The sequence below is a fragment of the Ochotona princeps genome, chromosome 1, assembly GCF_030435755.1.
Source record: "Ochotona princeps isolate mOchPri1 chromosome 1, mOchPri1.hap1, whole genome shotgun sequence".
Taxonomy (NCBI): Eukaryota; Metazoa; Chordata; class Mammalia; order Lagomorpha; family Ochotonidae; genus Ochotona; species Ochotona princeps.
This window is the reverse complement of record NC_080832.1, coordinates 128,383,343-128,411,331: the sequence shown is the minus strand read 5'-3', so window position 1 is coordinate 128,411,331 and position 27,989 is coordinate 128,383,343. Positions and strand designations below refer to the sequence as shown.

Genomic DNA, 27,989 nt, shown 5'->3' with positions numbered 1-27,989 from the left:
TCAGAGGGGCTTCTCCAAGCACAGGAATGGGCAGTTTTCTCTACTAGCAGAATACAGGGTCCCCTCCCCCGGCCCCCTCAGGCGAGAGGCCATGGCCCACGCCAGGGGAGCTCAGGCAGCATCTACGAGCCTATGACGTAACCATTCTTCCTGGCCAGAACCATACACATCTCATCACTTAGACATGACACATCTCTATGTACAAAAAAAAAAAACAAACACGTAACTTTCAACCCTTCTGGTTTTTTTTTTTTACAAAGAAAATAGGAAACTCGTTTCAACAGATCCATATCTTTCAAACACTGAATGAAGCGTTTCGACATTCATTTTTCTTTTGTGCAATTTTTTTTTGTTTTTAAAACAATACCTTGTACTCCCCAAAGTGAGTGCTTCGTAAAATGCATTTTTTTTCAGCTTCTCAAATTAGGTGTACGTTAAAGAAAAAAGAAATTCCCACAAGTATAGTGCTACAAGAAAAGAGCCTACCGGTAAGGTGACACATTTGAAGCGAGGTCATCTATGAGGGAAATCTCGGCTCCGGGGTAGAGGTGTACAAGGCGTTTGGACTTTCCCTAGCAACAGAAACAACACTGTCCGTGGAAAAGAGTGGAAACCAACCCAACACCGCAGCATAGGCAGGTGCTTGAGACAAAAGCACTTTCTCTGTGTATTTATGACTGGGTGTGTCCTTCAGTTTGCTATTTCAGAAATTTTGGGTGAAAAAAATCCACATGTGGAAACCAAGGATTCCCCACCACCATCACCAACGCCCCCTTTACAAACAAGTCAAATATACTGCTCTTTCGGGTTACACACAAGCAACCAGGATCCCTGGGGGACCCTGTGGTCACCTGGGGTCCTCGGGAGTGACACTGCAGGGCACTGGAGGAATGCAGGGCTTTGGGAGGGGGGCAGGCCAGGCAGTTGAGATCCTATGCTTCAGGATGCGGTAGCTGTGACGACCAGCTAAGCTCCTGAAGCCTGGTCTTCTGCCCCAGGAACTCTGGGCCCTCACCCATGTCTGAAACAGCATGGCGTTAGTGTCTTCGCAAGCATCTCTCAACGAAAGAAATAGGTTTCCTTAGTAGTCCCAGATGTTAGCGGGCATTATCAATTGTTTCCTGAAGAAGCAAAAACAAAATCCAAAGCTACTACAAACGACAACAGAAAAATCAATTTTAGCAACATCTTTCAGGAAAGATCAAACGTCTGTGCAAAGAGTGGATGTTAGGATTTCTAGCAGCTACTGTCCATCCTGAACATGCAGCATTATATTGCGATCTAGGCGGTGTCTAAGGACTCCATCCACAAGATGCAGGAAATCCAAACAGTCCTTGAACTTGTACAACCCTACTCCAGAGCAGTCAAAGTGCTGCTTCCGGACACCGCGGTGTGCCACACACACCAGCCCCGTCCCTGAGTAAGAGGTGTGAAGTTTCCGCAGAGTATTCCTTGTAGGGGAAAGGGGAAGGGGGGAGGAGGGATACTGCCACTTCCAGGAATAGGGGAGAAGGGGGGACAGAAAGGGGGAAGGGAAAAGCCCATCACACTCACCTCACACAACACACAGAGGCTCACGACTCTGAGGGAGAAGCTGGGGTCACGCTGCTGAGTGACACCAAGTCATCCCATTGCCAGATTGGGTATGCAGATGCATCGGGAACCCAGGATCGACCGATCGACCAACCCACCCATGTAGAAAAGGTGCCCTCCCACCCCCACCCCCCAGGCCAAACAAAAACACAACCTGGAGTCCACTTGAACGATTCGAGGTAAGTGGCGTTCACTGCCGTCCCCCTCCCTCACCGCCCACCGCCCCCTGCCCCAAGGTGGGCCCAGGAAAACTGAAAGATTAACATTCTAAGGAACAGTCATTTTTATATATTTAGAAATCCCTATACAGAGAGGTTTTTGTTTGTTGGTTTGTTATGAATAGTATTCTTTTTTTTTTTTTTTTCTTTTCGCCCTGACTCATTTTCTTGGTGATTGTGTTTGGTTGTAAACACAGAAGGCCTGTTGTTAGTTTCAAAATGGAAAACAGGAAAGAATGCACACGCTCACACAACACGGCTCTGGGTGAGGACTGCCAAGTGGACACAATAGAGAGGCACGCTGCTGATGCTTGTGAGCTGCAGCGCACCCAAGAAGTGCAGCCTCCGTCATCCACAGGCTTGCTACATGGAGCATCCATTGGTCACGGCCACCCCTCCCAGGGGCGGGGACCGTGGTTGGCAGCTAGGCCCCTCCTCCCCAGTCCCTGGTCCTCAACATGCATGCACACACCCACCCGGTCACACATGCCACCCACGCTCGGAGGACACAGGTTCAAGAGGACGGGCAGTGTGCTTGCCGCCTGGAAAGACCCTGGACCACAGGGTTGCCTCCAGCCTATGCTGCTCCCGAGTGCGTCCCAGACCTGCATCCTTCCTGGCCAGGCTCTGTCACTTTTCTGTGATGCCATGGGACTCTGTGGTTCTCCCACCGCCTCCTCGTCCTGCGGCACAGCAGCAGACACACACGGGGAGGGCTCCTGAAGACTCCCACCCAGATCTTGTGCATCCACAGCTGGGACAGCTGGGAGGAGGCTGTCTCCATTCCTGGCCACATGGAGAAGATGGGAAAGATGGAGCAAAGAAGAAAGAAGTCTCAAAGGAGCGAGCTTCAAACCGTAGCACACCGGGTCAGACGTTATTGGCACAGAAAGTATTGCACAGGCTAAAAAAGCAGAAGAGTATGAAATGGAAGGAAGGTTTTAGAAAGAACCAATTGTTTGAGAATTCATATGCAGGAACTAGTACCACAAAAATCATGAAGATGTGCCTATTGCTCCGAACCACATGTGTTTTCCCATTTTAGTGTCGGGGGAGTGCATCAGGTCAGTTCAGTGAGTGAAGTGAGCCAGAGGGATGTGTGTGTTTCTGAGTCCATGTGAGAACCAAGTTTCTGTGGCAGCCCCATCGTCCTCTTACCATCAGGAAACAAAAGGAAAAGCAAAACCTATTCATTGCAAGTGCCCTGAGCAGAATATGTGGAAGATGAAACAAGTTCTTGAAACAGAAATGTCTGAAAAAAAAAAAAATAACAGCATTTAACTAAGCAGCCTTGACTGAGGTCGGACCCACCCAAGCCAGCCCTGCTAGCGAGCTGCGAGGGTAATGACATTCACGGATGGGGTCTAGCTACTCTGAACCTAGGCAAGGGTTTTTGGTACACACCAGAAAGTGGTTTGTAAAAATCATCAGACTCCATGAGGACCAAATACAGAGGAATCCCAGAGGGCCAACACGCAGGTTAGAGGTCAGCATATCTTCCTTTTGAGAATTTGAGAAATGGCTGAAAGATGATTTTTCAATGATGAAAATGAAACATCAGATAAACACTGGTTCTGGTTAGCTGCAGCCATCCAAGAATATTTTTAAAATTCTCCCGACTTACAAAACTCTTTTCTTTTTTAAAGCATTTTGAGATACCCTCAAAAATCCACAAATGATATTTCAGATCCCTGGGAATGAAGGGTTTAAACTATAAAATACCCTTTCTGGATTTGTACCAAACACTAAATCTTGATTTGATTTCTAACAGAAGGAAAAAAAATAGAGAAGTCTTTCCGAAAATAACATTAATAACAACAATAATAAAGTAATCCTTTGAAAAAAAAACTTGCTCACATATATAAATGTCATTATGGAAAACTCTCTCAGTGAATAAATCTGAAGACAATTCCGAGTCGTCCTGCCAAGACCTGGCTTTTTGTGACAGAGGTGGTAGAAAAGACCAAAATGAGTTCTGAAAGGAACATAACCTTATAAAATAGTAGCCTAGAGTTTTAGGCAGTTGAGAAAGTAATTTTTGCTACATTTATTGATGCTGTTCAGACCCCCCAAACCTTTCCCACAATGTTAGGTAAAAACTGCAGGAGTATCACACAGATTATAAACTCAAGATGTGCAAATCGCAAGGTTCTTTGAAAGTTCATCTTAAAAGGAAAAACACTGGACAAAAACGAGGGTTCTTCTCTCCATCCCTTTTCTCTGTTTCTCTGCCAACTCTCCACACGATAAGCCTTCTCACTCTTTCTGCGCCATCAAAGTGACAAGTGCCTCCTGTCAGGTAGTCCCTTGGTGGTCACGGACTGTCACACACTAGTTCGTCATTCACATTCATGCCTTTAAACCACAGGGAGACCTTCGAGATCTTGCCGTGAGTCACTCTGCAGAGCCGAAATGCAGTTACAGTGTTGAAAACCCCCAAAAAAGAAAGCAACTGAGTTTGATTTTGGTCGTCGTCTCTTCCCCGCCAGTTTAAAGTGAGATACTCATCAAATGGCAGACCAAGATGCTTGGTGGTAAAGTGTGACGCATTTTAAGTGCTCAGAGACAGGAATACATGCTCATCTTCTAACTCTAAACTCTTCCCATCACACTGGAATCTGCGAACAGTGGCACCCTTGTTGTCCTTTGCCATGAATGCTTAATAGGACTAGAGCGTAAAGACAGAAAGGTTTCTTTGCTAACCCAGCGCAAGAGCTTCCGCTGCTCTCACTCACTGGCACCTTGCGTCCTCCTTTGGGAAGAGAGGTCAAGGCTAGGACCTGATTGCATTTGCTAACACTGCACAGAACCAGTGGTGTGGATATTCCCTTGTCCCAGCCCCAGTTCCAGCCACCCCTCAGGGTGTAGACCAGGGGTCACCTGGGCAGGGCCTTCCCAGCCACTGCGAACACTCTAGCAACATCACTGCACCAGTAAAGCAGAAATGAAATCCCACGTGTGGCAGTTGCTCTTTAAAAAATATATATATATATATATATGTGTATATATATCAGTGCAGTCAAGGCCCCATAGGGGGAAATATATCTCTATATGATTAAAAGTTGCTTTTTATTGTAAAATATGTTGGAGAGAAAACCGTTCATTGAAATGGAGGAGAGCGTTCCTTTCCATCTGCCACCTGCCCAGAAACTGCATTCCAGATGCTGACTTTGAATGTGAGAACCCCAAGAGGAAGCTCTGCTCTGCACCACACTGCAGCCCCACCTTGCCCCAGCAAGCCTATGCTGATGGCAAGGGAGTGACAAGGAGGGAGGCAGAGAAAAAGGGACCCTCAGGTTCTTCTGCCGAGGCACCCAAGCACCCCCAACAGGCACGCACCCTTGCTCCCCTGCAGGGCCCTTCCCAGTGGACTTCCAGGGACACCTGTGGCACTCGGCCCCATAACGGCTGTTGGGGAAGACAGGCACCAGGAAGCCACATTCACTCCCACCCACTACGTCTGCCAAAGACCCTCTCCGCCACTCCCCGACAGACACTTGCGGACAAAGCGTATGCACCAGTCTCCTGCGACACCTGCTGTAACTCTAATGACAAGGTTAGAACAGAAATCTAAAGAAGAGGATAACATGTAAATACTGTGTTATTTAGCCTACAGTACAGTAATCTGGATACGAAGGGCACAGGACAGCCGCATCGCATGGCCCATGCTCTGTCTCTACTTGCCCACGTTAGACCGGCCCTCGATGCAAATCTTGACCTCCTGAGGAATCAGAGAAGGCTTGGGAAGAGTCAAAGGCGGCTCGTCTTCGGACTTCTCCAGTTTGCGCGTCTCGGGTGCCGACCACCTCCTCTTCCTCATGGCCGTGGGCTTGCTGGGTTCGACTTTTGCAAAGAAGGGTGCTGTGGGCAAGCCCATCTTTTCCGGAAACTTGAGTTCCCCATTCTCAGACAGCATCTGAGCACTTCCCTGATTGAGCCCGTTCTCCTGCTCTGCGTACCTGTGTCTGCTGCCCGCCAGGCTCTCGGTCTTTGCATGCTTCAGCAGGGCGCTGGCAGGATCAGCGGGCTGGCCCTTTTTAACAGAGCCGTTCTTCACGTTCTTGAGGGTAAGCGAGATGCAGACGTCCCCAACTGAGAGTTTGGAACACGGCAAATCAAAGAGTTGGCTGGTTCTCTCTGGACAGCAGGACGACCAGCCCTGTCCAAACACAAAAAAAGGATACTCCACCAAGACTTCCACGCTTACCTGTGGGAACAGGGCGAGACAAGGAGGGTAGACAGGAAGGCAGTGAGCAAGAGCATTGCAGTTTTCATTTTCTACACACGCACACAGGCTGCATGGGAAAAAAAAAAATTGCACTCAGCTAACAAACGTCCCCTTGCTAGCAACACAAGAAGGCTCTTCACTGCCTGTTGTACCTGCACTTTCTAAATAGAGATGCTGGGTAGAAGCCGATGAGAGAACTCTCAGGTGCAAAAGTCCATGCAGTATTCAAATGACTTGACTAGGAATGAATTCCATCCCCAGGCCCCTCTTAGCACCAGTCAATTGGGGTTACCACTGTGGTGCAGTGGGGTGAAACCACTGCCAGTAATGCTGGGGTCCCTCTTGGATGCCATCTGTGTGTTGCCTGCTCTACTTCCAGTCCAGCTCCATGGTAGAGACAGGGCCACCGGGGAAGACAGTTGAGGAAAATAAACAAAGGCCGGTACAGGCATTTGCTAAACAATCAAGGTCGAGGCACTGCCACGGCTCCAGGCTGAAAACAGACCTGAGGTTTTTAGCAGTTGAGTTCTCATGAAATAAATTTCTTTATATACATTTTAAGACATTTAAAAATGTGCAACTTTTACACTTGTAAAGGCTTTTCTATAACATTTAATTTCTGTATGCAAACAGCAATAAAGCAGTTTAACAAGATAGCTTTCAATAGCCCATCTAGATGTATTAGATCAGGCAAGTTGGAACAAGCTCTCTACAAGGAAAACTGGAAGCTCTCCAACGAGAAAAACCTAAAAACAACACAATTTCAACTTCTGAACAGAATGTTAACATTTTTGTTGGAACTGGTGTTGTGGTTTGCAAGTTAAGCTGCCCACCAACTGTGGCACTGGCATCCCACGTGTGAAGGCTCACTTCCAGCTGTTGCACATCTGCTCCAGCTCCCTGCCAATGTGCCTGGGAGAGCTGTAGAAGATGACCCAAGTGCCTGGGCCCCTGCCCTCCTTGTGGGAGACCCAGTGAAGCTCCCGGCTTCAGCCGCGGAGGGAGGCCCTGTTGGGAGTGAATCACCACACAGAAGCACTCTTTCACTTTCTCTGTAACTTTGATTTTCAAATACATACAAACATACATAAACATACATCTGTGAAAATACAAAATAAAAGAATCCCCTTATATTTTAAGGCACTGACCAGAAAAGAGGGTAAAAAAAAAAAAAAAAAAAAAACACCTTACTGTGTCACATCACAAAGAATGAACACATATTCCAAGTCAACTTTGAATATTCCAAAGTAGAACAGTTGTAAGATTCAGCAGGCTTTGAGAAGCATTTTAGCGTGGTGTGGGTGTGTGCAGGGAGTGGAAATCAGGCTCCTCTAAGGGACAGTGATCTTTGATGAACTCCACTCTTTTGGTCCATGACCCCAACCACAGTGACTTCACCCCAGAAGCAGATAAGCCTCTCAAGATATGGATTGCAAATCTGAAAATCTCAGTCTCCAACACTGGGTTGAGGTCTTGAATTATTTCCACACTCTGGCAAACACTCTGTTCACATTCAGTTTTAAAAGGGGAGGTGGAATGAGTAGAACAAATAAAGACAGATCAACGAACCCACAGGGGCTTCTGATAAGGTCAGCAGAGAAGAGACTTCAGAATGACTCTGCTTACCATATTTCAGGAGTTTAAACACAAGCCTGACAAACTGGGAAGACAACTGGAACCCACTTTTAGATACTTTAGACTTGACAGAGTCATTAAAACCAAGGTTATAGCTTCCCAACAGAGTAGAAATTGTTGGAGAGAGAATCGGAGAACTGGATTAAGAGCTTTAGAAGGAACTACAGAAAATAAATGGGATTTAAAATAAATGGATGTCAGAGGACAACAGAAGGTCTAACAGATGTATACTTTGAATCCTAGGTAGAAAAAGAGGCAGCGGTAATACTTGAGGAAATACTAAGAATTTCCCAAACTGATGTGAATCAATTCATCGTTCCGAGGACATAACCCCAAGAAAGAAAAGTGAGACGATGTCTTCTCCCAGGCACATGATAGCTGTATGCCAGAGACAAGGCACAAACTCTTAGCATAAATAACTCTAGATAAAACAGACATTAACCCAGATCAGGAACAGTTAAGATCACATTTTGCATCACCCAGTGAAAGAATTACCAATCAAGAATTCTGTACAGAACACAAAGATTCTCCAAGAATGAAGGCAAAATAAACACATTCCAGACAAACAGTAATTAAGAAATTTCACCTGCAATGAACTGCTCCTCCGAAAATACTAGAAAATAAGTAAGCTTTCAGTAGGAAATAAAGAACAAAGAATGTTAGGGACCAGTACTGTGTCCTAGTAGCTAGGGCCACCACCTGCAGCACCAACATCTCAAACAGTTCCAATCCTGCTGCTCCACTTCTTTTCTGGTTTCCTAGTAAGATGTCGGGGAAAGCAGCAGAGGGTGGTTCAAGGAATTAGGCCCCTGCAGCCATGAGACAGAGCTGGAAGAAGCTCCAGGCTTTGGATCAGCCCAGCTCCAGCTGTTGTGGCCACTGGGAGAGTGAACCAGCTCTCTATCTCCCTAACACTCTACCTCTCAAACAAATAGATCATTTTAAAAGAAATCTAGATCGTGGTTTGCAGATGCAGGGAGGAATACAGAGCAAGCAAAATGTCTCTATGTGGGTAAATCAAACTGAGTATCATCTACACAATTACAGTAAAAATGTTCCACTGAATTTGAAACACATGTGTTATATACAAACTCACAAATAACTAAAATACCAATGATATTGTAAAAAGCAGTAACTGTCCATGGAATGGACATGGGGTGTGACTTGCCTGCTTCTTTGCCCTCTTCGACAATGCTAATCATTTTAGTTCTACATACACTTCTGGAATGACAAGGTTTACTCGATGTACATACATGGTTTTAGAAGAGGCACTGGAGAGAACATTTACAGAAGCCCCCTTCTGTTGCGTGTGTATGAGTATGGGCCTACACACATGTATGGGGACACTCTGTGGGGGAAATTCACCATCATTCATTTTTGCTTTATTTGACAGAAAGTTGAAAGAAAAGAAGAATTAGTAAACAGTAGGAATGGGAAGGGAAGGAGGATCAGGCAGATCTTCCATCTACTGGTTCACTTTCCAAATGCCTCTTAACAGCCAGGGGTAAGCCAAACAAAAGCCAGGAGCCTGGAATTCAATCTGGGCCTCCCACAGGGAGACGTTAGCTATTATCACCTGTTGCTTGTTAGCATGTGTGTGTGAGCAGGAACTCAGATCAGAAGCCAAGCAGCTGGGATTTTAAGCAGGCACTCCACTATGGGGTACAGGTGACCCAATGACAACTTAAATCATGGTGCCAAATTCCTGCCCATTTTGGATGGTTAATAATGTAAAGACAGCTAAAAATTCTATGCTGTGGTTGCACCATTGTCTGTATGTTTCTCCCACTTCCAGTTTGAGCACTTCCCAGGATTAGGGAGACACCAGGTGTCCTAATAACTAGGATGTGGGTGGTACTGATCTTAATGGAACCTGCTGGCCATTAGGTCTGAGTACCACCCAGACCTATTTTGACCTGTAGGATGCCAAAGTCAGTATTATTTTCTCGGGAGACCAATGCAATGCACTGAACTCAGTGAGTTCACTCCCAGCTTAGCACACAAGCAGCTCACTGCTGTCCCTTCAGTCCCACAGTCTTTGCCACACTGTACAAAATGGCACCCAATGTGCCACTGGTGCAGTTCTGGATCTGCTGGCCATTAGGTCTGGGGGCTACCCGGGCCTATTTTGGGTAGAACCTGTAGGATGCCACGTTGATGCAATGCACTGAGCCAGAAATTAGTCTGCTCCATGCTTAGTGCATGAGCAGTCACATCCCACAGCCTTTGCCTGGTGTGGCTCTGGGCTGTGCAACCCGGTGAACTCCCATTCACACCCGGCTCTGGCTGCCAGTGGATCTCAGATGACTGCTCGCTGGCTAGCATTGCAGTATGTGGTCACCACAACACCACATTGATGTCTCTGCTGCTTTCCCACGTCCATCAGTCTCCAGGTGGCCCTCTACCACCCTGCTTCACCCTGGCTAATGATTCTCCATCTGTTTAAACAGACATCCTTATCCTATTCTGCCCCATCTTGATTGCCTGCCCATCAAATACCTTTTAATTCCATGTTCCCAAGAACCTTTCAAAGTATCCCCACATATACAGATTCAGTATCCCATGCCCAACATGTTAGGGATCCGAACTGCTTTGGGTTTTGGAGTATTTTGGATTTGGGAACATTTATGTACACTTCACTGGTTAAACATCCTTAAACCAAAAATCCAAAACTGGAAATACTTCCCAACCTTTTAGCATTACGTAAGTGCTCAAAAAGTTTCTGACTGGATCTTCAGATTTGGGATGCACAATCCACATTTGCATACACATATGCAGAATTCCATGCACAAAAAGCCACATCAGATGGGGATGTCCACTGAGGTCTAACTGGGACTGCCCATCTGAACACCACTCCATAGATCCTCTCCCAAATAGCTTAGAGCCGTTATTAGTGTAAGTTGAGCAGAAGGAACAAGTACTACATCAAGAGACATTTGGGAATTGTTTAGCTGGGCTTCCAAGTCATAAAAAAGCCAAGCTCTCAAGTATAAATATCTTTCTAAAGACAACTCCACAAGACTCACGGCTTATTTCCTTCTGCCCAACACCAGTCAGGGAGTCACGTGATGCACCTGTTTCTGGGAGTTCTGTGTCCGGCTCCTCGTGCATCTAGATGACCCATGCCCTTGAACATAGGCTACCTCTTTGCTGGCACAAAGCCTGACTCCAGCCAGTGACAGGCCCCCGTGTGTGAGCCACATCGCCCATGCTCTTTGGAGCTGCCAGCATTTCATTTTCTGAACACTGACTGCGTAAGTCTAGATAAACATATCTAGCATGTTCCTGCAGACTGCTTAAAAATCAAAACCTGTCAAAGTCATTACAACAAGTGCTACTATGAATTATTCTAAGAGCATAGATACAGATGCTATGCTTCCCCATGAAAGATAATGTGTTCTTGGACACTTCTGAAGTCTTTTATTATTTCCCTATCACAGAATTCCAAAGCCAAGCCTTAGAATGAATGCTGTGGTATTCCCTAGCTAGAACAGCCATCCTAAAAGTTCTAAGGGAAACCCTTTGGGGAGAACCAGAAGTATTTGAGACATGCACCAGAGACAACTAATGACAATGGATTCATTGAACCTGGTATGTTTGGGAGCTTCTCCTTCAGAACTCCAACACTAGTTGTTGGTCCCTTCTATCTAAATTCTGGTCCTTCAGAAACTTCCAGCTGAGTCCATAGCAGCCATGCTGAGATGAGAAGATTATGCAGATAATCCGACTCTGTAATACTGGGTTGGAGAGCTCGAGCCAAATGCTCTTTCTCTCCTCGTTTATCATCCAGCCTGAACTATCTATACCATATGTTTTTGTTTTGGGGCCTGAATCTATGTGGGTTACAATAAGAATGTCTCCTTTTTGCTGGTGAGGTTGAAACCTCACTGTACACATACCATACATATATACCTACACCTATTTTCGTTTAATAACTTGGTTTGTTGTAAGGGCATACACATTCCTAATGGTTAGTTGGTCACTGGAGTGAATAAGGAGGGTTTCTTTCTTTCTTTTTTTTTTTTTTTTCTCCAGCGGGAATGTATAAAGTTCAGTCTGTCTGCCTGAAGTTCCCTGGAGAGAAGCATTATCTGTTTAAACTTGCTGCCAATGCCAAAAAGGATGCTTTGGAATAATACAGAGATGGTGTGACTCTAATATGATGTCCCCTTCAGCTGGGACAAGGAGCCTGGGAATGCCTTGAACTCCAGTCTCCAGCCAGCCCTGCCAAGTGGGCTGAGAACCACAGCAGAGCAGTAACGAGGACACACGCCAGCTTTGGTTTTTGTCAATTGTCGTTAAGTGTACACAGGGAGTAGCTACAGGTTAGGGATTCCAGAAGAATATTGAAGTTTTAAACCTCTTTCCTTGCATCCCATAAGCAGACAGAATACACATGCAGAATGTGTAGCTTCACCAGCCTGGTTGGGGATGCTAGCTACAATATTGTCTTAGGATTTCCGATCTGTGGGTCGACCTCAGTGAGATGGAGGCAGACCTCCCGACAGGCCGCTGCCAGATGGGGCCTCCCTTATCCTTTCCCTTCTGCTGACGTGTAACCCCAGCCTTCTGGTTGTTCAGGTCTAGGGTCAGGAACTCACACCACCTGCTGCTCTTTCTCTCCTGCCACGTGCTTCTAAATCTTGCACCAACTCCGTTGGTTCCTCTCTCAAATACATAGAAAATGAGACCATTTCTCACTAAGAAGAAGCCCCATGAGGTCTGCAAAGTAATGATGATTTTGGTCTCCTTGCTGGTCCTCAACTCCAGGGACATTTGTACCTTTCCGTCGACACGCACGGTGCTCCCTACACTGTGACTGCCTTTCGCTGGTGCATAGTCGCAACCCACCCCCCGCTTCTTCTCAAAATAGCTTCCCAGCCCCCTTATCCACAATGCCCCTTGCCTTATCCTCTTTCATTCCCTCCTGCCACACCCAAATTCTTAACTTCTGGCGTGCTATTTGTTTTACTTGTCCACATATTTGTCTGTTTTATCACTTGTCCCAAACACACTGCTTTATCCCATCAAGTCTGGGATACTTGCCAGAATACAGCAGGTGCTCAGTTTAAAAAAAAAAAAAAAAAAATTCTAAGTATCAACAGTGCTGTGCTTGCCTCCCATATAGAAAACCACAGTCATGGCACAAATGGCTTAACAGAGTTTAATGTTTAGACTGTAGGGCCACTCTGCCTCTCATTCCTGCCCCTACCCTACCCCAAGGTAGATCCAAGTGTGGACCACCTCGAGGGAAGGGGGCAGTGCTTTCCTGGGGCCACAGCTGCCTTGCTTGATGTTCCCCTGGCAGACCCTGGCCTTGTCATGAAGGCACAGGCTACAGCGCAGAGGACTTTCCACCTCTGCCTCTTCAACTGAACTCACAATCACTGATTCATGCAGCATCTTACTGAGGTGTCAGGTATTTCCAGGATGCTCTGATTAAATCCCAATGAAGCTAAACTCGGCAGCACACACAGCCAGAGCCTGTTACATAACAGGCGGCAGTTCAACAGGGCCCATTTCTGTTCCTCGCCTAAAGACAGCATCTTGCCAACCCCAAGGGTTCTGTGGGGGTGGAATGCAGGCCCCAGAGAGCCTTGGGTTCGGCCCCTCCAGATGCCGCCCACCCGCCTCAGCCCCTCAACGCACTTGCACTTGCTCCCTGCTGCTGTTCGGAGTAATCGAAGCAATCTGCCTGCCCTTGCCTTTCTCCAGACCCTACACCGCCTCCTCTAAAACCAGCACCTCCCTCTCTCTAATTTCCGCTCTGCATCCAGGGACCAAGGCAGGGATTCACACAGCACGGCCTCCCTTCTGGGCTCGCAATGACTTATTCAATGTCACCTTTGCAGTCTGGCTAATGACTGGCTTTTCAAATCATTTTTAGCTCTTCTGTGTGAAAGCTCAATAGCATTCTCTTTTAAGTACTTGGTCAATAACTACTGTATCTAAACACTAAATGCATCGCACATTGATGCTGTCTGTATATTTCAACCTGAGACTCTTGTCTACACACACACACACACACACACACATGCATATATCACCAAAAACAAGAGAGAAGGAAAACAAAAGTATGTTGTTTGAATATGTCTCCCTCTTCCTTCACAAGGGCATCTGTGTTACAAAGCATTTGTGTCCCAATGCCATCCTCAACATGCAAATTCTGCCTGTGGCCCAGGGGCAAAGGTACTTCTCAGCCCTCTGGGTCTCAGCAGACACATCTTGTCCTAGGGTAGGGCGGGGTTGGGGGGGTAGAGAGGAAATGATGCAACTGGGAATTCCTACCCATGTGTCTGTGTCTGTCATCCTGCCTTGCCCGGCCTCGCCAAGTCGTCTTCCCTGAAGTTGTGTGACCGTGTATTCTCAACAGGCAGGAAATCAGAAAAGCCTGGAGCCATGATGAAAGGGCAGGCTAGGGACTCCTTGTTGAAAAAACATTCCTAAAAACAGTCACGTGTCTTTCGGCTGAGCAGAAGAGCATTTCTGAGTGTTTTTGCTAAACCTCACCTGGTCTTTGGTAAAAAGTGTGTCAGGCTCGCTCAGGTGCCTCCAGTCCAGCCCAGGAACCTCCCCCCCTCCAAACACAAATTCCACAGCAGCAGCCAGGGCTCCTCTCCTACACGCTACATAGTTGTCCGTGCTCCTGAGTGGGCACTGGTCAGGGAGGAAGCTGCAGCCCCCGGCACACTGGATCTCCACCATGGACCCTTCTCTGGGGTCTTAGGATTTGTGTCCTCAAGGATGCCAGCACAGAATTCAGTGCTCAAAGGAAACAATCTATCAAAGCCACCAAAATACCTGGAGGAAACTTCAATGCATATTGCTAAGTGATAGATGCTATGGATTGTCAACTGTGGAAAGGACAAAGCTACAGTAACAGCGAAATATTGGTGACTGCCTGGAGTTGAGGGGTTAAAGGGAGGTGAGGATGCATAGGTAAAGCATGAAAGATTTTTTTTAGGGTAGTAAAAATATTCTGTATGGTACTGTAATGCCATGCACATATGATATCTTCCAGTTACCAAAATCCACTGCAAGGAAACCCAAAGACCAAACCTTAATGTACACTATGGACTTCAGCTATCTAGCGGTGTATCGGTATTGGGTCATTCAATATAACAAACATGTTACAGTAATGCAAAAATTTAACAGGGAAAAACGTGTGTGGCCACCCGCTGTACTTTCTGTGTAATTTTTTGAAACTCTAGTACTGCTTTGGTAAAGCTGGTTAATTAGAACAACTTTTCACGTTGATTTTATTTCAAATCACAGATACAGAGATACACACGGGGGAGAGGAAGAGGGGGAGAGGGGGAGAGGGAGAGTGGGAGGGAGAGAGAGAGAGAGAGAGAGAGCGAGAGAGACTGAGACAGGACTCCCATCTTCTGATCCTCTCCACAGTCTGTGACAGCCAAGACATGCCGGACTGAGGCTGGGAGCCCGGATGGATGTTCAGTCTGCATCTCCCACAGTGGTAGCAGGGACCCCAGTTCTGACTTGGTGCCTCCTGGGGTATGAAGCTGGAATCGAGAGAAGAGACTGGATCCTATGCATTCTGAAGTACAGTGTGGGTGTCTCAAATGGCCTATTAATCTCTATGCCAAATTAATTCTGTTGAACTAATTAAGCTCTTTTTTTTTTTTTAAGCTGTAAGCAGCAAAGGTCTAGCAGAATTTGCTTTAGTAATGCATAAAAAAAAATCATTCAGCTGGGGCCATTTATAGCATGCAGAAGTTAAAAGGGAGAATTTTTTTTTTTTTTTTTTGCTAGGGATACAACTCCTTCCTCCACAATCCCCTCCGCCCAGCTCAGTACAGTTTCCCTGTGGGAAACTTCCTGGCATTAGAACTTGTAAGAATCTTAACTGCTAACAGCCAGAGCACAGGCCCATGCAAGGCTTCACACACAAGACAATTGCCGACCCTCTATTTTTTTTTTTTTAAACACACTAAGATTCATCTCCAGCAAATTCCACAGCTCTGCATGTTGAATGTTGGCCAGAGGTCCAGCTCGGCTGCTAAGGGGACCTGCTAGGCAAGCTTTTATATGCTGCTTCTATGAGGGCCCTGGCTATTTTTAGGCACCTGCTAATCCATTCAGTGCATAATACTGCCACCGATGACTCATGGTCCATGGCAGTCAAACTAAAAACGAGTGCCATGAAAAGACATGCAGTGAGTGCATCGTTATAACACACCATATAAGCAGGTCCCCACCCACTTCTCCACCCCTGGACGGCCAGCCAGAAAAAGATGATGCCGAATATTAAGCAGCTGCCAAATCAGTTGAGAAAGCAGTCACCCCGAGGATTTGGGAAGCGGCAGACAGCCCTAATCACAAAGGGAGCTTGGAACTTGGCAAGCAGTAAACACCTCTATGACTCCACTGAGCAAATGCTACCTATGCTTCTGCTTCTGGAAAGGTGCATTTAGGGGATGGGAGACTAAGAGTGCTTGGCAGAGGGGAGAAAGAGTCTAACCTACCTGCATAAGGGCTCTGCCTCAGTTCAGTCCCTGATCTGCAGGGTTGGGCCCCGGCTCCATCTCACATGGAGAAAACTTAGGCTGCAGGTGCTCACACAGCCTGGCAGGCATCCTCTGGCCTCACCAATGGCACACTGCTAAGCCCACTCTAAGGAGATGCAGCGTGTGTGAACTGTGTGCCTACTGCAACAGCTCAGCTTTCTTCCTTGGGTCTAACAGACTGGATTTCCTCCCAGGAACTTCCTTCTAAAGCATGAAGCAGCTCAGCTTTTTGCTTCTCAGGGTCAGAGCTACCTATGTTAAAACATGTCAGGGCATGGTACAGTAGCCTAGTGGCTGAAGTCCTTGCCTTGTACGTACGAAGGTCCCATATGGGCGCTGGTTCTAATCCCAGCAGCCCTGTTTCCCATCCAGCTCCCTGCTTGTGACCTGGGAAAGCAATCGAGGATGGCCCAATGCCTTGGAACCCTGCACCCGTGTGGGAGACCTGGAAGAGGCTTCTAGCACTTGGTTGTGGATTGACGTAGCTCTGGCTGTTGTGGTCACTTGCGGAGTGAATCATTGGATGGAAGATCTTCCTCTCTGTCTCTCCTCCTCTTTGTATATCTGACTTTCCAGTAACAAAACAAAACATGTTAGGGCAACAACCCTGGTAGCTGGGCCCATAGTTACTGGATGGAGGAGGGTGGGCCCAGATAGAGCACTCCAGGGCTCCAGGTCCTGCACTTTCCTAAGCTGCTCTGACCCAAGGACACAGTGTAATGACTCATTGCATACTGGCTTCTGCCGTGAGGATGCCCAGGCATCCCTATCTGGAATTCACATGGACTGATACTGTGGTGAGGCCTAAGGGAAACACCTGCTGCTGTCTGGGATGCTCCGCCAGAGTCAGTGATGGCAGAAACAGCAGCCCGGAGTGGAGGTGCTACCTGCCGTGTACCTGCAGAGGGAGGAGGCTTCCTTGGTGGACATGATCATGAACCACACCTGGAGCTCCCCACACTTCTCCCACAGCACCAGGATGAGGACGTGGAGTGTATTGCTGGGCTGGCTGTGGTCAAGCCACAAGGGTTGTGACGAATATGTGCAGGCATTTTCCTCCTGTACCACTCTGGGTAAAGCATCAGCCAGAGAGGATATGAGCTCTCTTTCCACAGTAGCTAGGAGCTTAGCTCCTCAACCTTGATCACCAGAAGATAACCCACTGTGTTTGCTGTGCATTTTTTTAAAAGTATTTTTCTGCTCTGAGTGCCTGCTCTAGTGATGAGAACAACTGTGCATTTGTATCAGCCCGCAAGGGTTGTCCCCACCACCAGACACCGCTGTCTGGAACCTCAATGAACTCCGGTGATTGGTTCTTCCTCTTTGCCCCTGGAATCCCTATGTGACTCTCCTCTCATTCTGAAGCTGTGGCCAAGGGTGGCAGGCACAGCTGGTGCAGGATCTCGGCTGTGGTGACGACAGCTGCTTTCTGATGGGCTTCCTGGGAAAGTGACAAATGGCTGTTTCTGCAGCATGGCATGCAAGCTGCCTTCCCAGCTGACCTTTCTCTGTAGAAGGCCTTTCCCTGTGGCTCCCAGCAGGCCACACGACCATGTAGGGAGCTGCCACTGCCAACAGGACCGGGACCAACATTCCACCTGCTAAGCTGTATGTGGTCTATCAGCAAAGTGACAAATCAGAGTGGGTCCCACCTCCTGGGGAAGTCTTATCTATTTATTTATTTTGCAAGGTTCTAAACAGAAGAAAACATACCTATCAGGGTAATAGGAACAGTTCACAGAAAACAGAATTTAAAGGTAGGTTTAAACGGGTGTCAAACATGTTAGAAATCCACGCACAGGGGGAGTCTTTGAAAAGATAATGGAAGGGGCTGCCATTGTAACGGGTTAAACTGACATTTCTCATGGGCACTGGTTTGACTCCTGGCTGCTCCACTGCTGGTCCAGCTCCCTACTGATGCACCTGGGAAAGCAGTGGAAGATGGCTCACGTCCTTGTGGCCCTGTACCCACATGGGAGACCTGGAAGAAGCTCCTCCTGGCTCCTGTCTGTCCTGACCTCGCCCTGGCTGTTGCAGCCATTTGGGGGAGTCAGCCAATGGGAGATTTCTGTGTCTCTGCCTTCTAATTAAGTTCATGGAAAATGAATATTAGCAAGGAATCTACATTTCAATTGTGAGGGGGAGGCACCACACTGTGAAGTCCTGCTCCTGATGCTTCCTTCCCTGGCACTTAACAGGGTAGGGGGGACTCCCGCAGGTTTAAGCTCACACAGCCGCCAGGGCCTGGGAGTGGCAGCCCAGTGCTCAGCTAAAGGCTCTCTCTTCGCTGAAACACGCTGCTAAGTAACTAGCCACACGTCACAGCAAAACCTCCTTCCCACCTGTCTGCCAGCTGGCACGCTGCCGGGATTACGGGTATCATGAAAAATGCATTTCCTTTTCATTCTTGGTAATTCTCAATGCCTCACCTGTGCAAGGAGTGATTGGAACACCCCATCTTGGACCCTGTTTCCCCTTTCCCACAGCTCGTGAAATTCACGCAGGTCTGGTCATCCACCAATCAGAAGTAACCTGGCGCCCTACCTAAGAATCCCACCCCCAATCTCTCTCGATCCTTCCCCCAACCCGCCCACTTACCAATCATCCTTAGGCAATCACCTGTGACAATCTTAGGCACCAATCTCCTGGGACCTGCCTTCAATCCCTCCCAATCCATTCCCCCCCACACACACACACCTTGTGGCATCACCTGAATGACATAAAAGACTCCCAGGGTGCCCCCCCACACTTCCTCTTCTCTCTCCCACCAACTTTGGCACCTTCCTGCCCTGCTGGAGTACACCTCCTAAAGCACCTTGTTGGGTCTGGTGTTTTTGCTTAAGGTAAAGGAACTTGGCTTCAGGAATTAGGTGCACATAACAAGGCAAGAATTTAGGAACTTTAAGTGCTCCAAATAACGAACCACCGGGGGTGTGTGAAGAGCAAACTCCACTCGAGGCAGTCCGTTTTGTCTGTACTAGGATTCTCTCCCTACTTCCTGGAGAAGTACACAGCTGGGCAGGGAGTGCTGAGCAATGACAACCTTTGAAAAAATTCACATTTTTTACTCTTATTTTTAAATGGCAGATTGACACACACACACACACACACACACACAGAGGGAAAATTTCTTTTCACCTCTTGGTTCATTCCCCAAATATTGCAACAGGGCTGGCCAGGCTGGCCAGGAACTCCATCTGGTCTCCCTCATGGGTGGCAGGGGTCCAAGCATCCGGTCCTTCTTCCGTTACTTTCCCAGACACATGAGCAGGCAGCCAGATCTGAAGTGGTAATAGCCTGACACTCAGAGATGGGAAGCCAGTATGGCAGGTGGCCGCTACCATGCTCTGCACTCCACCATGGGTCCTGTTCTTTTTCTTAATTATCAGAATTTTGAAGAAATTTTTTTTTTCTTGAGCCTTACCAAAGACTGTAAGCCTGCAGTGATATCCCACCCTAAAAAGCGAAGTGTGTTAGGGGTTAAAGGATCTCAGCAGGGCAGGTCCCCTGAGGCTATGAGAAAGCCTATATCTGGGCCTTCTCAAGCAGGTCTAGAAAACACGTGTGAGGGCTTGGCAGCGTGGCCTAGTGACTAAGGTCCTTGCCTTGATCCCATATGGCCGCTGGTTCTAATCCCGGCAGCTCCACTTCCTCTCTATCTCTCCTCCTCTCAGTATATCTGACTTTGTAATAAAAATAAAATAAATCTTAAAAAAAAAAAAAGAAAGAAAACACGTGTGAAAGCTGCCCTATTTCCTCCTTCACTAGATCCTTTAAAGAATGCTCAAAGCCATTCTGGGACCATCCAGAATTACCTGGGTGGAGTTCCTGGCTCCTGGCTTCAGCCCAGCCCAACCCCAGCTGCTGCAGGCATTTGAGAAAATGGAAAGGGCTCCTCTATCTGTGCTGCTCTCTTAAATAAAGAAACCTTTAAAAATAAATAAAAATATTCTCAAGGCAGTTCCAATTCTTAACTATTTTATATTCCTGAATTATTACTTTTTTTGTCTTTGAATATCCCAAATATCAGTTGTTTCCCAACTGCTTTTAGCATGCACCTGCAGTGGGCACTGTCACACCTTAAGGTCATAAAGTTCTGGGAACAGGACTTAGACACAGAGTAGGTTCTGCAGCCTTGGAACTTCCCAGCTGGGGACCAAGTCTGTTCTGCCTGCAGAAACCTGGGCGGTGAAACTGCTGATTCATAGAAATGGGCTCTGCAAGTGATCTAAGAGACTAAAAGGGGAGCCCCTGGAAATCAACAGAGTGAATTACCCATGCAAAACCTAACAAGACTCGGCAAACCTACAAGAGACTTCATCGCTGGCGAAGGAGGTCAGCTGCGCACAGCCCTGGTTTTGCAGCCTTGTATTTTTTGATGCTTTAACACTTCCAGGGCCTGGGACCATTTTGTTACTAATGCAGCTAACACCTCACCTGGGAGCACTTTTCACAGGCAAAAGGACCAGTTCAGCCACCTCCTGTGACATGTCCACCATGCTCAGGGCTACTAAACCACTTGCCCTCAGGAAAGCAGGGACAGCTCCCACGTATCTAGGGACAGTCCACAGCTGTCCCAAAGCCACCAAAGCAAATTTACACCAGTGAATTCTAATCCTGGTGCCCACTGCTGCCCATAGAAATGCCATAGAAGCTCTTGTCCATGTTTCTTCCTGTTTCCCCTTGTGAGAAGTGGCTCCAACATACCATCTTGGACCCCGTGCCACTTCCAGCTTCCCCTTTGAAATTCACATCATTTTGGTTATCCCCCAATAAAATGTCAACTCACAATGTCTTACCTGAGAGTCCCACCCCCTCGATCTCTCTTGGCCCTTGCCCCTGTTCCCTACCCCTCTACCTGTGGCTCTGCCCACAGCCCCTTCCTTCTCCCTCTCGTTTCCCTTTCCTTTTGACCTGGCTCTTCGCATCCTCCTCCGTTTTGTCCCCTCCGCCTGCCCTGGCAGCCCTCATCCTGCCACCATGGCAGGAGATGTTTCCGTTCCTACCCTGTTGAAATAAAGGACCTCCTAATACCTCATGGCGTCTGGAATCCTGGCTTGCTATAAAGGAATCATGAAAAGAGGACCTGGCTGCGGGAACCAGCTGTGCGTAAGAACGTAAGAACTTAAAGTGCGTTTACAACCTAACACCCCTACCATTTACTTCCCTGTTTACCCCAGCTGTGGCATGGCCGTGTTCCTTCTCCTGGAATCTGAACATACAACAAGCTATCCTTTCAATGAAAATCACCCATTAGCCCTGCCATTCCAGAATAAGACGATCTGATTGGTTATGGATGCAGTAGCTGCTTGTTGGGTCATGCAGACAAGCAGCCTCTCTCATTTCTTGGTAAGAAAAAGTGCACGATGACTGCTAGCCAGGCAGTCAGAATCAAAAAAACTTTGAGCACTGTGCTTGTCTTAACTGTCCCAAGGAGGCTACTCCGGAATGCATTCAGAGTAACTACATGCAAATGACAGCTACCTCCAGGAAGGCAAAGGTTAATGCGCTTGAGGACACAGCTGGTCCAGGCATAAAAGAAACTGCCCCTCAATTTACCTCGCAGAGGCAACTCCTAGGGCTAGGGCTGTGGTGTAACAGGTGGAGCCACCACCTGTAAGGCCGGCATCCCATATCATTTCCAATCCAGCTCCCTACGATTGAGCCTGGGATAGCAGTGGGAGATGACCCAGATATTTGGGCCCCTGCCGCCCGAATGGGGGATGCAGACGGGGCTCCTGGCTCCAGCCTGACCTTCGCCATTGCAGCCATTTGGGGAGTGAACCAGTGGGTAGATTTCTATCTCTCCATTTCTATGCCACGACTCCTTTCAAATAAACCTTTTAAAAAGAAACGAGAGCAGTACCTCCTGCCGTCCAGAGAGGGTGATGCGCATGGCGGGGCAGCCCCCTACCTGGATGACGGGTGACTGTTACCTGTGCTCGGTGCTCCCCGACTGCGAACTGGATCACAGCCACGCCAGGGCTGTGGCTGTCTTCGATCCTCTCCACAGTGCTCGAGTCGATCTTCAGGTCGCTGCTGATCTCCGCGCTCTGGATGAAGTCTTCTGTCTTCAAGTCCTCCACCTTCTTCAGCTCCCCATTGGCCAGCTGGATGATGGAACCTTTCATGAAGTAAGGGGGCAGTGTGGGGGGAGCTGCGGCGGGGGACGCCACCGACTGCACTACGGGCAGGTGGATCTGGGCCTGTACCATTGCTGGGTAGGCAGCTGGGGCGGCCAGGGCCTCGGGGCTGAAGTTCTCGCTCTTGGGAAGGGCGGTAGTGACGAACGTGTGAGGCACTGCAGCAAACTGGGGTGATGATGTGACAATGGCAGAGGCTGCCCCTGACGCCTCCATGTCAGAGCTACCAACCGGGATGAGCAGGGGCTGGGTGCCAGGGATCACCAGGTGCTGGCCGTAAGTGATTGCTTGCTGCTGGCCGCTCAGGTAGCCGATGACGGGGGGTTGTGTGCCCGCGTAGAAGGCTGTGGCTGGCAGTCCGACCGGAAGTGGTTCTGAAGCACTGTGCGTGGTCTGGATAACTGTGTGAGGTGACAGCGCATAGGAGCGGTGGCCCGGCTTCCCCAAGTGCAGACTGCCTTTATCGTTGAGGGTGGAGGGCGAGGCCTCACGATGCGTGGCCTGCTGGACGTCCAGGTCAGAGGCGGCAACCGCAGCCGGTGTGCTGCTGTTGGGCAAAGCCATCACAGAGCCTCGCACCCCTGGGGGGTCTCGGCTGCTGTAGTCCGCAGGGCTTGGGTGGACTACCACATGTCTGGATTCGTAGGGGTGAGTGACCACCTTGCCCCCGGCCTTGCCCAGGCCCAGTTCGGTTGAGGATGGAGCCCCATACCGCCGGCTCTTCTCCATCTCCCCATTCAAGACCTCCTTGGCTTGGAGGGATGGCTGTAGCCTGCCACTCTCGGCTTTCTTGGTGGACTCCCGGGGGACAAAGTGGCTGCTGGAATCTGTGTATTGAACGACGACCTGGGAGGAGGGCCCCAGAGTGAGCGTGTGTGGGATCATCGTCGGATGGGGGTGGAGGTGGACGGGCACAGGCGGGGGAGAGGCCGGGCGCCCGGAGCTCTGCGGAGAACTGGAGATGTGGACATATTGGTTCTGCTGGGTCGGTGGGGGGGACCCCGGGGTGACAAGCCCCGGAGCCCTGCACAGTTGCTGCTGATGCTCAACCTTGTGCCCTGGGGCCTGGCTCAGCCCACCCATGTTGGACAGCAGAGTGGAGTAGGCCTCCAGCTGGGAGCGCTGGGATGGGGCAGTGGCCACCACGCTGGTGACGGGGCTGGCCGTCGGGGAGATCAACTGGGAAGGGATGAAGCCGGCATAGGGTCCACCGTACTGTGAAGACCCGATGAACTGGAAGGTGTGCGGCAGGTGAGCGTACTGCACGGGGGACACTGGGGTCCCTGACTGTGGGGGAGGGTACGCCGCGGGCAGCGTGGTGGCTGCTGGCACCGACCTGGGAGCGCTGGGTGGGGAGTAGTCCAGCCCAGTGGACAGCGCTTTGTGTAAACCTATTCCCTGTTGTAAACCGAGCTCCGCTGAAGTCCCCGCCGGCCCGTGCCTCCCACCCCCGTGGCCACGGCCACCAGGGTTGCTGGGGAGCCATGCCGCCTCAGCCCTGTGGTTGTCGGTGGGCAGGGCCGCTGCCTTCTCTTCCGAGGGCCGGCTGGTGGCAGGGATCTCTCGCTTCTTGGGAGGCAGGCATTCGTTGCTCCGCTCCTGGTTGGATTTCATTTTTCGCCACGCCCCGTCCACGGTACCTGGATTCACTGGCTGGCTGGCTCGGCTTTTAGTCTGATAAACGGAAAGTCACATTGGATGTCTGCCAGGGATCCAGGGTCTTCATGAGGAATCATCTCCCCGTGGGTGTGATCGGCCAGCAGCAGCTCTGGATTCTGGGAAGAGGATGAGGGCAGCGAGAAGGGAAAGGGAAAGAAAGGAAACCGAAACATTAGTACTGGGACAAGACAGCTCTCGGTGAGATGAAAACTCGGGATTCAGTGGGAATCGCAAACTACCACAGTCCTCGCGTTGAAGCCGCAAGAAACACGGCGATTGTCGCGCAGGACACACAGAGAAGCATCACTTCGTGACACATACTCTTACAAGAAGTTTGCTCCCCTGGGACATTGTCAATGCCCCTTCTGTCTTTTGTTTTGTTCCCTTTCATCTCAGGACAGATGATACATTCTCTCATTTCCTTTCCACAAATGTCTGTGTCCCATGCCCCACCTCTTCTTTACCGGTCTGGAAGCCTATGGGGCCCGTGACATCAGCCAGAGTCTGCTGGTGCCTTCTTCCTCATCCTCCTCCCCAGGGAGGAACAGGTTGAATGTGAGAGCGGTCCCTGCCTGTTGCTTCTGAGTCCTGGAGGATTCCACAGCTATTGTCCTGGAGGATTCCACCTGGCTCTCGGTGCAGACTGGGCGTGGCAGCAACTTCCTTCTTCCCTAACACATGGCCATGCACACAGACACACAACATCCTAACCCAAGAGAGGCAGCCAAAAATAACGCTGCTCTCTGTAAGTTTCTAAACAGTCAAGTCACTAAGAGGGTCACAGGACTCCAGAAGCAACTGAGAAAGTCATACAGCACATCTGGTGGAGGTTTACAAATCGAACAGCAAGGCCGACGCACGTCAAGTTCCCTAAATGGGGGCTATGTACCTGCTTCGTCCCCCATCTCTGAAAATGATCTTATACACACACACACAGCAGACATGGACACGCAGTGACCCTGGAACCCACCGTGAAAGAGACACGTTTCCAGGCAGCTCAATGCCCAGCTGGCATAAGCCTCACAGAGCCAACAAGGACCATTGACTCCAAGGATGGAGCAACAGATGACAAAGGACACAACAGAAACTTTCCCAGCCTTCATGATTCTTGACCATGCCCCAAGGAGGGCAGATGGATGGTTATAAATCAGTGTCTTGGGGGCCAGAGCTGTGGCATAGCAGTTTAAGCTGCTTCCTGCGAGATCAGCATCACAGGTGAGTGCCAGATCGATTCCCTGCTGCTCAACTTCCAACTCAGCTGGCTCACAGCTAATGTGCCTGGAAAGAGCAGCAGCAGCAGGTGACCCAAGCGCTTCGGCCCTTGCACCCACGAGGGAGACCTGGATGGAGTTCCTGGTTGCTGGCTTTGTTATGGCCCAGCCTCAGCCACTGTGGTTATTTGGTTATTTGGGGAGTGAGCCGGAACATGAAGGATCCCACTTGCTCTGTATTTCTTTCAAGTAAACAAATAACTTTTCAAAGATAGAAACAACAAACAAGGTGAAAAGACTGAATTTATTAACTCCAAAGGAGGATCTACCAGCATGCAGGAGGAGGTCATGTCAATCATTGCCTTTCCAAACGGTGTAGCCTGTGTGAGTCCCAAATGACAGCAGCCTGCATGGCCTTCTCTTCCAGACAGCACTGTGCAAAAGGGACATTCTCGCTGCCATACCTGCAAAGGCATTCCTCCCAAAGTTGCCCCAGAATGGATCTTATGGAAGGGAACAGCACAAGCTTCCACTCCCAAACCAAAGAGCTAGGAATAACATTCCTTCAGCAAATTCCAAAAGCATTGTACCACACGCCCCCTGCTGGCTCCGCAGCAGCATGACTCCAGCACGTTCCCCCGGGGGTTTCCTCAGGCCCATTCAGGCAAGAGTGATATGTCAGAATGTGAAAGGAGAATATTTGCATATAGCAAACCCAGTCTGTAAGGGAATAGGTTAATTAGCTTAAGGCAGCTCGAGGGGAGAAAAAACAGCAGCACAGAAGTCCTTTCAAAGTCAAATGAAATGTCAAACACATCCAGAAACAGGTCCATTAGCAATGCAAATATGAAATTGCTTGCACCATCAGAGGCACAACATAAACAACCAAAAACATTGTACCTCTGGAAGAACCAAGTTTCAGTACCTTTGAAAAAAAGAGCCTTTAGTGAGCTCTCAGGAGGGTTGCTGTGTGTTGTATATTTGGGAGACCCTGGCTCAACTGGCCCTCAAGACCACCCCGCTTGCCTTGCTGCCAATGGACCCCCCAAGACAGTACAGTCACCTGAACACATGGGACTCAGACACACTCTCTAAAGAGCTGCATATCCACCAGTAGCGCCTTGGGCAGAGATGGACCATGGCCAATCAGAGCTGCCAAGGTGCAGATCGACTTGAAGAAAGGCCCCTCTGCCCACAGGCAGGACTACTGCCCAGCCAGACGCAGAGGCCGCGGGGCTCACTCACAGTCCCTGTTCTCCTGGACTTCCTCAGCTCTCTGGCAAGCCTACATCTTGATCAGGGGGAAGTGTGATTTTTTTCAGTGAAACACCAGAGGGTGCCACAGGATGCCAGTAGGACGTCTCTGGCGCCTAGGTTATTCATGGCACAAGGGAGAATGTGGGGTCAGAAAACCAAGGAAAATAGGAGAGGCACACAAGGAAGAGGATTGTGGGATCTCTAACTTTCAGGATTGCTGCAGAGCTTGAATGTGGGTCCATTGCCCCAAATCATGCAGGAATGGAGTGCCTAAGGCTAAGGGTGTCAACAGGGTGGGCACTCCATCTGACTTTGGTGTCAACAGGTGGAATTAGGTTTAACAAGGTCATTAGGGTGGAGCCAGGACCGAATCCCAGCGGCTTAAGATGGACAAACTGGACAGGCAGGCATGCTCACTGTGTCTGGCCATGGGAAGTTCTGCACTACCCTGAGACTCTTCTAGCAAGAAAGCCACCCAAGAAGTAACCTAGTCATGGGTGGCCCTGGAAAGAGCCCATGCCATGCCATCTGGATTTTCAGTTCCTGACGTATAAACTAAGTTAACCTCTTTTATGCTTGTTTAAAAAATAGTCGGCCTCAGGCATTCTGTCATAGCAACGAAAAATGTACTCATCCAAGGATCTCTTGAGCCTCAGACAAGCAGGCTCTTTGTCCAAACTGCCCTCTCCAGGGTCTCCCAAGAAGTATCCTGTGCAGGCACCTGCCACAATAAGAAAGAAGACTGCCTTGGAATGTGGGACCACACATAAGAACGCAAGTGCTCGATTACCCGAGAACACACAAGCAGGCCACACTGCTTCACTGTAACTACCAGAAAGAGAAACATGCAATGTGACCTGACAGATGAATCAGGACAATTAGTTACGGTCTACTGTCTATCATATACCTGATAATAATCATTGTGAATGGATTCATTGTAAGGAACTTCATGCTTACAGGTCTAGCTCTCAATCAGCATTTTCACCATGAGTGCAATGCCATGCAGCCATGCTAGTGTCATCTTCAGACTGGCGACACCAGCATCTGCTGGAAGCTCAGGAGAACTTCAGAATCTGAGGCTACATCCAGACTTACTCATCCAGAAGCTGCATTTTAATAAGATCTCCGGATAACTCCTAGGGCACAGTGACATCAGTAAAAGCTTCCATTGTAGACTACTAAGCTCTTAGGAAAATCAGCCATTGCTAACATCCTCCCATTGGAGCAGGCCTTGGGAGCCCCAGGGAAGTGTTCTCCATAAATGTACAGTGAAAGGTGCCCTGGACCACTGCTTCGGTTGGACTCCGCTGTTCATGCTGAGGTCACCTAAACTCAGATACAGCTGTAAAAGACAATCCCCTTGCCTCTGGGTTCTTCCAAGAAGTGTAGGGAGACCCAGCTCAAAAAGACCACGAACGCACATTTTACACACCACTCATTGCACTCCAGGGAGAAGAAATAATTTCCAAGGAAGAAACCTCACACTTCGTATCTCTGCTATGACGCAACTTTTTGGC

The 27,989-nt window shown here is 48.9% G+C and overlaps 2 protein-coding genes across 2 annotated transcripts in view; both read right to left on the bottom strand.

Moving 5' to 3' along the window:
* Nucleotides 1–386: 386 nt before the first annotated feature.
* ATXN1 (ataxin 1) lies at nucleotides 387–23,959 on the bottom strand. Its single transcript, XM_004593102.3, has 2 exons — nucleotides 22,139–23,959; nucleotides 387–6,018 (listed from the first exon to the last, which is right to left on the bottom strand). Exons 1-2 carry the CDS (start codon nucleotides 23,957–23,959, stop codon nucleotides 5,488–5,490), a joined length of 2,352 nt encoding a protein of 783 aa, XP_004593159.2. The 3' UTR covers nucleotides 387–5,487.
* Nucleotides 23,960–23,982: 23 nt separating this feature from the next.
* The window catches only part of LOC131480989 (uncharacterized), a 114,108-nt gene continuing 110,101 nt past the window's right edge, over nucleotides 23,983–27,989 (bottom strand). The window contains exon 2 of the mRNA XM_058667777.1: nucleotides 23,983–24,120. Within this exon, the coding sequence (XP_058523760.1) occupies nucleotides 23,992–24,120 (129 nt within the window). The 3' untranslated portion in view covers nucleotides 23,983–23,991. The remainder of the gene's footprint in view (nucleotides 24,121–27,989) is intronic.